This window comes from Rhopilema esculentum, unplaced genomic scaffold, assembly GCF_057945365.1.
Source record: "Rhopilema esculentum isolate cy_ngs unplaced genomic scaffold, ASM5794536v1 HiC_scaffold_23, whole genome shotgun sequence".
Taxonomy (NCBI): Eukaryota; Metazoa; Cnidaria; class Scyphozoa; order Rhizostomeae; family Rhizostomatidae; genus Rhopilema; species Rhopilema esculentum.
In genome coordinates, this window is record NW_028300834.1 from 325,001 (window position 1) to 336,742 (window position 11,742).

The 11,742-nt window shown below is 35.7% G+C and overlaps 1 protein-coding gene across 1 annotated transcript; it reads right to left on the bottom strand.

Annotated features, from left to right (window-relative positions):
* Nucleotides 1-677: 677 nt before the first annotated feature.
* On the bottom strand, nucleotides 678-11,734 carry LOC135691269 (transmembrane protein 161B). Its single transcript, XM_065209080.2, has 12 exons — nucleotides 11,284-11,734; nucleotides 10,727-10,827; nucleotides 8,644-8,742; nucleotides 8,175-8,265; nucleotides 7,506-7,690; nucleotides 6,709-6,860; nucleotides 5,910-5,970; nucleotides 5,075-5,218; nucleotides 4,197-4,310; nucleotides 3,046-3,220; nucleotides 2,166-2,262; nucleotides 678-993 (listed from the first exon to the last, which is right to left on the bottom strand). The coding sequence occupies exons 1-12, from the start codon at nucleotides 11,284-11,286 to the stop codon at nucleotides 776-778; spliced, it is 1,440 nt and encodes a 479-aa protein (XP_065065152.2). The 5' UTR covers nucleotides 11,287-11,734; the 3' UTR covers nucleotides 678-775.
* Nucleotides 11,735-11,742: the final 8 nt, after the last annotated feature.

The window sequence follows — 11,742 nt, forward strand, 5'->3', positions numbered from 1 at the left end:
TGACATTAAAATGTATTACCAAATGCGGAAGAATTTAATTTACAAAATGTGTTTGCACAAGAATAAAACGCTGTTCTGACACTTATATTTCAAAAAACTGTAGTTTAATTGGCAGGAATGATAAAAATTTGACTGTACTTGAGAGAGGTGAATCGGACTTATAATTGACTGGTCGATAAATAAAAGAGATAAACTTTGAACCAGTACAAAACCAAGCCTGCATATAAGTTACAACAATTACTGTGAGTCAACTACGAATAGTGATAGGACCATGCGAGTTAAGACTTGAGAAGAAAGTTTTGGTGATCAAAAATTTAGATTTGGTTGTATGAGCTATAAAACAGTTTTGTGCAACATGGGTGGTAAAAATGGCATTCCCTGTTAAAGAATACAGTCCCCTTACACTTCGTATGACAGGGAAGGTAACAAGATGTTATCTCGATGACTCTCTAACACAACAGGTTTCTGTGTCATAACTTCAGGCTCTGGGGGTCTGTATGCAGTCGCCAATTTGAAAAAGCGACTTCTTAGACTCGCCGTCGTACCATCATTTTGAAGACATGATTCAAAGAAAAAGCCATCACAGTAAGAATCAAGTAGGTAAGACGTTTCCCTCAAAAATATAGGCTAAAATCATCGATACGTGAGAAGTATGACACACTGTGTGGTAATCAAGATCTAGACAATAATTTAAAAGTTTCTTCAGATGACTTTACAAAACGTTTACAAAACGAGTCTTCTAAAACGTATGGCGCTACAGATTTTATGTTTAGCATTAACTATTAAAGGTTCGTAAATAGCAAACACCGAACAGTGATGTGCTTAACCATGTAAGCGATGTCCACCATGTGAAATACGAGACAAGTCCTTTTATGAGTTCCCCGCAGTAAAATGCCCTGCGAAGGACGGCTACGTATCTAGTTCCTTCTGAGAAGACCGTTGAATTGCTAGTGGCATTAAAAGCAACAGACGCGGGGGTTGAGCCTGCAGCATCTAAAAAAGCAATAGTGGTACTTCAGGGCGACAGCTTACGTGTTTATATGATACAGTATTTTTGCATGGTTGCAATGTAAGTATTACATGGCAGTGTGCGGAGTTAGCCAATGTTTCAATCAATGATTAAGAAAATATCTCTCTTTGAATAATAAAGAACATAGAATGAATATTTTGTGAAAGTAGTGTCGAAGAGATGCTGTAGATATAAAGTGGCATTGATTCAAATTTCATCTTCAAGCGAAAATTTCTAATTTGTGATTGCAGAAAAGCTGTTTTTAATAAGACGCTTTGAGACACTTTGGAAGTGCTTTGAAAACAAAGAAGCCCTGCGATGCTACAAAGTTAAATCATAAATAAAAAAATGCCAAAGTAAGTAAGCAAGATTGATATATTTGTGGAATGATGCTGCCAAACAAGATATGATACTACTTCAACATAAGTTTGGCAAGTTGAAGAAATTTATGAAATGTGAGAAAGAACCGCACGCAATTCACAGCGCAATTAAGCACCTTGGCATCAAGTATCCAAGCATGAACCAAACGCGGGGAAACATTTCGTCAATATAGCAAAAAGTTTCAGATATAAATGCTATAAAATTGAAATGGTAAATGCCAAGTATTGATGTAAAAAACAAGGTCCTTGCACAGAGGGATAAATGATTGCAGAAAAAATAGGATGGAATTTCCAAAAGTTCAAAGTTATGAGAACCAAATACAGCTGAGTTTTCTTGCTCCTCCGAAAATCTTGAAAATGTACATCTCCTCTTCCAACGTGATATTGCTGACACTTAAATAAACACAAATAATCCCAAACAAGGAAGATCTGAGAAGCCATCATCGCGTTATTACTCTTCGGGTCTCGTCAACCAAAATCGTTTCAGTGAAAAATCTACTCTGTATATCAAGATTTTCGGGAAACCACTTTTTGGACGTATTCGTATGAAAACCTTTTCAGTTCTCCGGCATCTGTTCAAGAAAGAAACAATCCGCGTGGCCTGCCTCGTTACCATCCCGCAAAAAAACTGCCTCTGATTGGATAACTGATCACAAAAACATCTGGTTCTGACTAAAGAAACTTACATTTGGAAATTGAATTTCAAAATATGAAAAGCAACTCAAACTTTTCAAGCATAAATTGTTAAATAAATTAATTTTTAAAAATTCACTTACCAACTGATAACCAGGATAACGATAAAAAGAAAATCAAAATTACTGGAGCAAGATACTGTAATGCAACTGTTGACATGTAGAAAAATATTCTTGCAACCTGTAAGACAAACGGGAAAATTCTGTCAATTCAACGCTGAGAAAAATTTGGGCATGTCAAGCGTTCTAAATTCAGGAAGGGACATGCTCCTTATACCCAGTGAAAATGCGAGCAATCGTTAAACAGCGCGCAGAGTCCGCACGCAGGCTAAGCTATCGTGTGCGCTGTAGCTCGAAATAATCGAGGCTGGTCACGCTCGATTCTAAGATTCAATAAAAATGGTAGGATTTCAATGTCCAGAAAAAAAATGCGTGTGCCGGTGAAATCATAAGTGTAAAACAAAAATTAATTGAATTCAAACAGCTATTTGGATAACTAAAAACTTTCACAGATGCTTAACAAAAAATGTGGATTTTAGGGGGGGGGGTGATAAAGAACAGAGAATCTAGTGGGGTGTATCTAATTTGCGGGAAAAAAACTAAAAACAGGTAGATATAGGCCATAATTTAACTCTTACTTCCTAAGTACATCATTTCCTTATATCTTGTTAAGGGGACACTAGAAATTGCTCTACGTCAGTCACACACAGCTACCATACAAAAGTATCTTTAACGAATACAGATTACTGTTAACCGGGATGCTGCAGAAAGATCGACGACACCATGTTAACAGCGCAGTACAAGCTTTGATCAGGAGCTAAGTTTCTTTTTCAAGCTTCATGCATAATGCAATCAATAACTGATAATCAATCCAGCTCTAAGCACAAAAGCATATATCTTTCAAGGTGGTACACCGGGAGTCCAATGACATCTTTACTTTAGGTGGAATAAGAGGCTAACGTACCTTGCTCTGCAGCTGAACATTGGTTATCTTGCCAGTCTCCTTACGCAACTTTTTTACTCGTTCATTTGCCATGTTCAAATAGGATTGCAGGGACGTTCTTGTCATTGCCATTCGTAGCAAGCACACTGATAAAACTATCAAGATTCGTGCTTTTGGAAAATTCTCAGTAGTTAATCTGCGAAACAAAGACAGCGATAGGCAATGAATCAAAGGCGAAAGGAGACAAGACATGTATCAAAGGGTGGTTTGGATGGTGGAGAGAGTTAAAATAAATAACGAAAAAAGACAAACATCTTTTTCTAATGATTCAAACTTTCATCTTCTAGGTGTATTCATTTTCTTTGAGTACATAAACAAATGATACATTCAATCCTTGACGGACTATTATCGCAGGGCTGTTCATATAAGATTAGACACCCTATTAGAGAGTTTCTTCCCTCAACGCAGCTAGCGAGGTTTTTCCCTTAACGCTGGGTTGGCTGATTTAATCGTGTTATGTGAGAGGTGTCTATCCCGCCTGGGTTGAATATCGCGCGGCTCAGCAGTGAGATATAGCCTAGTTAAGCAAACCCGCCCCTCGAATGAACAAAATCTAAGCTTCAAGTACAAACTACTTTGTAGGCTGATCACATCCTTGTTGGCTACCTAGCCTGAGTGAGCTACCAAACCTCATATGAACGGGCCTTTAGAAGCTAAACTGTACAAAACTGGGATTACACTTCTATGAACGTTACCATAACCACTTTTTACAGTTAGAAATTAGTACAACTCCAGCCAAATAATGGCTAGAATTTGATTTTTTTCTATACAGAAAATATTCCGAGGCTGTTGCACGTTTTCTTCCACTTTTCAAAAGAGCACGGGGGCCAGACACATATGATTTGTCTCTAAGGGGGCATTGCACGGTTAAAACAATAATTCATTATTCAAGTTGAACAATAATATGTATCTCTACAATGATTTTAAAGATGATGTTAAGTTTTGGACCAAAGAAAAGAACAGCTTTGCGGTTCACGAGAAAGAACGTCCTGACCAAAATCCGGGACGGAAATGTTTCCCGAAATTCCGGCCATTTAATCAGACTGCTGATTAAGAATTGTTCTAATCTTTAAAATCTAAAGCGAAATGCTCATATTATATCAGATACTTACGATAGCGAATTCTGTGAGTTAGCATCCAAAGATACCAGATTTTCCCTTGCAAGAGGGCGTATCCAAGCAAGAACTGGTAAAATAGGCCCAATAAATGCTGCATGTAAGAGCACCCTAAAACCCACGAAAACAATAAATACCATGACAAAGCTCTACTGGCTAGAATAATTTGATAAGAAGCTTCAGTATTAAATCATTTGCACGTGAAATACCATCAGCAAGGCAATTAAATATTTACAAAACTAAGTGTTTATCAAATGTAATTGCTACGCGTTAAAGGAATTCTGTTGTAAAACGAATACACAGATAATTTAAGGAAAAATCTAAAAATCTATTTTATCAATCGTTCAAAACAAAGAAACCTGCTTTTAACAATCGAATTTTTGTTGATTTGACCTGCTTCATAAACGTTAGAACCAAGCCCAAACCAAGGGGAAGCTGCTTGTGCTCTTGGCCATAAATTAGCCAATTTTGGAAAGATTTAACTGCCTTTTTATACGGGCATCAATCACATTTCCATTACAAATTGTTGTCTTTGAAATTAATATTTCAAAATCGAAGATTCTAAAAACATATGTTTGTTTCCTCGTCAATTTGTTGTCAATGATACCCCGGAGTTACCTATGCAGCATTTTGCTGCATCATAAAGAAAAAAATTTGCAAAATCTTGAGATACCACAGAGTTTATCACTTTTTCGAGGCAGCAAAATCATACCGTTTCTATGAAACCAGTAAATGTTCTTAGGTTACACGAATTTGTCCTTTACTCTTCCAAAATTATCAAGCTAACAAAATAAGAACAGTATCGTTAAACTGTAATCACGAAGGCAAAATCTTAATCAAACAGAGGCAGGATGAGTTCAAAAATATAAACTCACTGAAAAAGAGGCTGTGATTCGTGGTAATATAGACTATCCAAGTACATGTTTGCCAATCGCAATCCAGGGAACCCAACGAAAGCTCCAACCAAGGCCGACATCACTGCGAGGGCTAGTTTGAATGACCATAGCGGAGGGGGCTCTCTAAATGAACATTATCAAAACAAAATAAATTATCAATTAGGTGAAGTAATGTAGATGTAGGCAAAGAGATCTAAGTAGCTTTTCAAGACAGCCTTAAAGACAATATATACTTGACAAATCAGTTTATATTGATAGTTAACATATTTTGCTTCCAAATCTAGCCAAGTATTTATTCTAGCAGGCAATACCTTAATTTTATCCTTCATTTTTAAAGACGGCTGAATTTTCTAAAACACTGCCGTAATATTCTAAGACATACTAGAATTATTTTTAAGTATTTACAATACTTTCTTACGTTTGGGCCTAATAATCGTCCATTCATCAGATTTTGAGACCATTGTTCATTGCAAACAATAATCAGCCATTTCAAAACTCTAATAGATCGTTGATTTTAACTTTAGCTCTTCTCTAATAGACATTCTTATAGAAATGACAAGAAACCTCCCTATATATTACTCAAATCTTCCCACAGAAATCCCTCTCTTTGTTTGTCTCTAATCTTCCCAATTAAACTTAAGAATATCTATCCTGGCCATATTTTACTAGCATTCAAATGTCAAGAGCACTTTGTAACTTTGTAAAACAGACACTCTTGATGATATGTAATATAGAGATGCAGAAAAAAACCATCACCTATAAACATTTAAAAGGAGCTATTCGTAAATAAAAAGTACATTAACTATCCACAAACCTTGTGGTAAAGCCTAGCTCTTTCATACACGATATCAAATTATCCATGAAACTCTTATAACCTTTCGTAAAAAGATATATACATATACATATCATAGACAAATTTCAATAATACAACACGACAAAAGCTGAAGTGATACTTATCAAATGTGAATCACTAAATATTTGATCATTAAATATTTTCTAATTTTGCCTACTTGACATAATATTTCAGTTGAATACCACAGCTTGTGAAATTCATAGAACTTTGACAGCTATAAATTATACATAAGTACTCAAAATAAAATCAGGCCCTTACAAACATTTGGCAATAAATTCGAACAGCTACTGCTAATCGGGGTAACGGGGCCTCTCCATAAAATTTTATTGTATAAAAAGAAATTGAACGGTAGAACCAAATACCAGACCACACAAGCAACAGACCATCCAATGTTTTCAAGGTATCGGACCTTTCCTAGTAACAAAAATTTTGAAAGAGAACTATGGAGCTTCTTCAGGCTACGAAACAAGTGCAAGCCGGAATATTACAAATCGCAGGGGAAGGTGTAAAAGATTGGGGGCTCCAGATGCTACAAGCCAAAAACAAACAGATTCAATGTATAGTCTAAAACTCATTTGTAGAATAATTAGCAGATTTAGACAGTCAGCCCCCTCCTATTTCCATGGTCACTGGACGTAATAGGATGCAAGTAGCAAAGTAGCACTCCCGTTCTGTTGTGCTTAGAATTTAGCAACTTCTTGTTTCCCACTACTTCGATTAAAGACATTTTATGAAGGCTTTCAGTTTGAAGACCACTTACCATTTTCCAGCCCAAATTCCAAAATAGATTCATCGATAACAAGGACTCCCATAGAGAGAACAAGGAAGAACAAACCAAACGATATGCACATTGCTCTTTCACCTGAATCCTGGCCATGCCAGTAAGCTGCAGTTAGAGATGCTAGCTCTTTTCTGTTCAAACGATTAGGGAAGTACAACATACAAAGTTTAGCAGACAATAGCCACATTGGCAGATTTCAATTTGAGCATTGCTTTTGGCTTTAGTCGTTTCCAAACCTCCTGGAAGAGTATATTAGAATGGAAATATCACAGAAACATGGGTTTAGGTGCAAATAATTTTGGAGGGTTCTGTATAAGTTGAAAAGTCTATGGCCTTGCAGAGTTACTGAAAGCTGCAAGAAAAAAATCGTTTGGCTTGAAGATTAAGATTTCACATCTATTCTAAATATTCTAAAGGATCAAAATACGAAAACCAGATTCAAAGAGGTTATGTAGAATTGGGAAAGAATACTACGAACAATCAACAAAACATTGTCAGCCTATCATACACTGACAGTTTCGAAGGTCAATTTCCACTTTTGGAAAATCAGATGAACTGAACCAAGCAAATACAGCCCCTTAAAAACCCCTTAGTGGTTGCACATCTAGAACAGTGTCAATTTCCTCTTGCTTCTTATTAATCATCCTTCCTGCTCTAACGAAACTACAAATTATAACAAAAAGAAGCAACCTTAAAATACCTAATATTACCCTATACCAAACATTCTCCTAGTATCTATAGAAAATATCTTCTCTGTTAACAAGTGAAATGGATACATTGCAAAACAAACGATCATCAAACACCAGACGAGACTCAGATTGAACTCTTGAGCCCTTACTTCACTCTTCCAAAGAACTGCAATTTCGACACATGAATAGACGACAAAGGCGCAAAGGCTTATGTCAACAAGCCATCTGTAATCTTGATAACGATGCTGTGTGTATAAATCAACCTCTTCCACCTTAGGAAGAAAAATAAATCTTACATTTTTATGATGCAAGTATACTTCTCCGTAAAATGAGACATAAGAGGAAGATTGAAATACACCAATATGGCAATGGGTGGTAACAGTATTTAAACTTTTGCGAGATAATAGGTTAAAGGTTCCCAAATTATTTTCTAAATGTTTAATTAAAAGAAGAATTTCATTATTCATTATCTATAAGAAGTACCTAGTCTTAGTTTTGTTAGTTTGTTAGTAAGTTTGGCCTGATATGGTTTCATATGGTTTGATGTCCCAGCATGGTCTGGCATGGTGTGGTATGAGCTATGCATTCTTCTGGCTACCTGGCATTTATTCTGAAGTAGATGCCTTCAGATGTTTTTTCTGCTGTTAAATTTTATCAAAGATGAACAGATGCATTTCTACCTAAGATACATTGTGAAAAAACAGAGCTTGCTTATATTTTGCTAATATTTATATAAATAATTACATCATTACAGACCTTTGCTTGCTCAAGTGTTATCTCAAGGTTACAAGGGATGGTGAATGTTTCAATGTTTCTTGCTACCTGTCCTCCATTTGAAACATTTTTTCTATGATACAAGGAAAAAAATAATAACTTTTCACAAACTCTAAAAAACACAATAAAAGCAAAAGAAACAGCAGATTTGTGGAGCTTCTTTAGAAAAACAAAAAACTAAAATTATAAAATATAAACCAGACAAAGAAATGTTAAAACACAGTGCTAATAACCAATTTTTTTTGCTTTTTTAGTTATATAATATTTATCAGGAAAAGTATCATTATTCATGAAAATATTGCATGCCTTGCATGTATTATGAGCCTGAACCAAACCAACTACATCACAGAACTGATTTTGAGAGCATGGATAACAAAAAAGTTTAAAAACTACTTAACCCAATTCATTCAAGAGAGCTGCTTATACCCTTGTGGAAAAGATATTCACTCACTTTGAGTCTATGTTCCTTTTTCCTTTAACAGGCTTGGTAACTACTCTGCCAGCAAGGGCTTTCAGGGCATCATTACTGGGATATAAATAACGGTACAATCTAAAGTTAAAAAGAAATTATGTTAAAAATGACATGGAAAATGAGAAAGATACAATTATACTTGCATCTGTCTACCAATCAATGCTATCTTGCAAATAAACTTTCTCAAGTCCAATTTAAGTTCAAGTTAGACACAAATTTTTCAACAGGCATATATCAGGAAAACAGATATGCCCCTTCTGAAAAGCATAACTGGGGCTACTCTAACCTCATGAGATACAAATAGAAAGCTTGACAATTCAGCTACTGAGCCCAAGGGCGCTTAGAACAAAAAGTTGAAACCAGTGCATAAATTGAAAAGTTTGGTGGTTAGCATCAACTTGACTGAACTGTAGTATTCTACATTCTGCAATTATAATTTGAATTTTGAAGTCTATACCAATGAATAGCATGGTTGAAAACTGCATCACAAACTATTTTAGGATGAGACACAAGCAGTGGCGTAGCGTCTATGTATGCTAGGCTTGCGGCGCGAACATAAAAATTCTAGACAAATTATAGAATTCTTGCAACACTTCTACCGGTAATAAATATGTTGTAGTGTTAAATTCAATGCATAACATTTTCCGCAAAAAAAGGTTTCTTTTTCTGGTCATGACTAGCATGCAGTGAACTCCAGTGCCAACATGCCAATTGGCTATTTTTCTAAGTAAACAGATCGCTAAAAGTTGTGAAATTTGAAAAATCTGAAAAACTGAAGCCCCTCCACATCACTCTTTTTGCCTGTCTAAAATGAGAGAAACATGCAAGGCTCAATGCGAGAAGTAAGAATTATCCGGACTGGAGCTTGCAGTCGACCTGAGCACAAGCATTCCCAAATATTTGATAATCTACAACATTTCTCTGCCTATAAGCTGCTTTTTGCGAATATTCTTTGCGTGATACATCATTTCAAATTCATTATTTTCCTTTCTTTCCTATGTGACTGTTAAAAAGAGAAAAAGTTTTGTCAAAGTGGGGCCAAAGTCTAATTGTCATGATCTGCATTCGGTAATTCAAGTCAAAAGGCTTGCCAGTATATTTTACAGACCAGGGCATGCGGTAGACCTGAGCGCAAGCCTTGCCAAACAGTTGATGATTTGCAAGGAACAACTTTCTGAAACCATTACACATGTAAGCATTTTCAATTCTAACAACCCTCACAACTCATTATTGTCATCTTTGTAAACTATGAGAGTAGAAAATGAGCAGAAAATTTTGCTCCTGTTCGCCTAGGCTCTGCGGTGTGTTAACAATTTCATAATGTGTAGAGCTCCTCCTTGCGGGAATCCCCAGCTGCATTATAGCATAAAAAAATTCTTACATTAGGTGGGCATTAGGTGATGCCTTTTCTTGAGGAATATGAATAAGATCTTTAGCAAAATGGTTTTAGCACTAGGAGGTATTCTGAAAAATTTTGCAAAACAATTGAGCTTTTTTCAAAAACTCTTCGCATGGGTGATAATTTTCCCCTTGGCCCCCCTTCACTTTCCAACTTGTGTCTGAGCCTTTGATGCAGAGAATAGACACCTAAATTGATTAGAATTAGAGTACAAATAATTTGGTACTTTCTAAATCAAAATTTATCATCATGATTATCATTAATTACCACTTGAATTTTTAAGAAGCTGAAATTACAATTGCATTAATTCAACATAGCCGTATATTTTATGTTACTGCATGCCTAAGTTCTGCGCTCAGGCTAAGCCACTGGACACAAGCTTACAACCAGAAGCTTGCCTTCGTAAAAAACCTAACAGCTTGCTTTGAACAAGGCCTTACCTAACATTTTTAATAAAATCCTTACTAATCTATTTTAATTAAGATACAAACCTCGCTGACTCTGCCCACTTATATTCAAAATTGCTTGAAGAAGATCTTCCATGCAAAGTCTAGCTTGGAGCAGCAATTCAGTGAATTGAAATCTTTTCAAGGGAGAAGTTTTATCAAAGTAGGTTCTTGTTGCAAAAGGCTTTTCAAAGTGTTGTTTTGTTGAAATACCTACTTGTTGCACAAGATCCATCTTGCCAAAGAATAATATGGTGATAACTTCTGCATAAACAGTGCAGCTGTGAAGCTTATAACAAACTGGATACCAAGAATTGCCTTTAAAAGAGCAAATATGTATCAGGGAGAGTCTTTTCTTGTTCGCACAAAAAACAGTTCAATATCATACAGCATAAAACTAATTCAATCATTTTTCCCTTGTTAGATCTCGAGAAAATTGTCTATCAATCATTTAGCTAGTTTTGTTGGCAACCATTTCAGCAGATTTAGCTTGCATACCAACAACACAAAAAGCTATAAAAAGGTTTTATTAGCTACGGTAGATAAACATCGATATAAAGATAAGTAAAACAGATGCCATGAAAAAAAGATGGCACGATGTTTCACAGACACACACGTGGATCATAGACTGTATTGTTAGTCTAACCAGGTCGACCTGGAAACAAGCTTATAAATATGCTAGGCAAAAGATTGGGCATTATTTTTAAGGCAATCATTTTGTATCTACTGAGATGCAGCTATCAAGAATTGCAACCAAAATACAAATCAACATACCATTTTTCACTGCCTTCATCAGCTTGCTCACTTCTCAGGTACAGTTTAAAACCTCTCTTGCGGAATGATTCATGAGAGCAAACGAAACCGAGGCAAACCGATTTATTTGAAATATTCTGTGACCACTTATTATACAGGCTGCCTTCGACTTTTTTAGCAATACATTATTATTTCGTCCCAACTCTTCGTATATTATACATTCAGGGATGCAAACAATTATATGTTTCGCTGTTTTCGTATAGACTAAGTTTGCCACCAAATGTTCATGATAAAAAAAGAGATGTTACTTAACTAAAATATGCTAATTTTAGGTTAACTAGCAAAACCACGAGAGCTTTTCGGAAGTGTAAGTCCCCAATTTTTCTCAACAGACACACATTGAAAATGACTTACAGAGAATAAAATTCTTTATATTCACAGAAAATATGAACCTTTTTTAGCTATGATGCGTTGGTCACG

Excerpts from the sequence above, each read along its gene's own strand:
- LOC135691269 (XM_065209080.2), bottom strand. Across the intron at positions 4,311-5,074 it reads GAATCACAGCCTCTTTTTCA|GGTGCTCTTACATGCAGCAT; the intron begins GTGAGTTTATAT and ends CGTGGGTTTTAG. Across the intron at positions 2,263-3,045 it reads ATGTTCAGCTGCAGAGCAAG|GTTGCAAGAATATTTTTCTA; the intron begins GTACGTTAGCCT and ends TTTGTCTTACAG.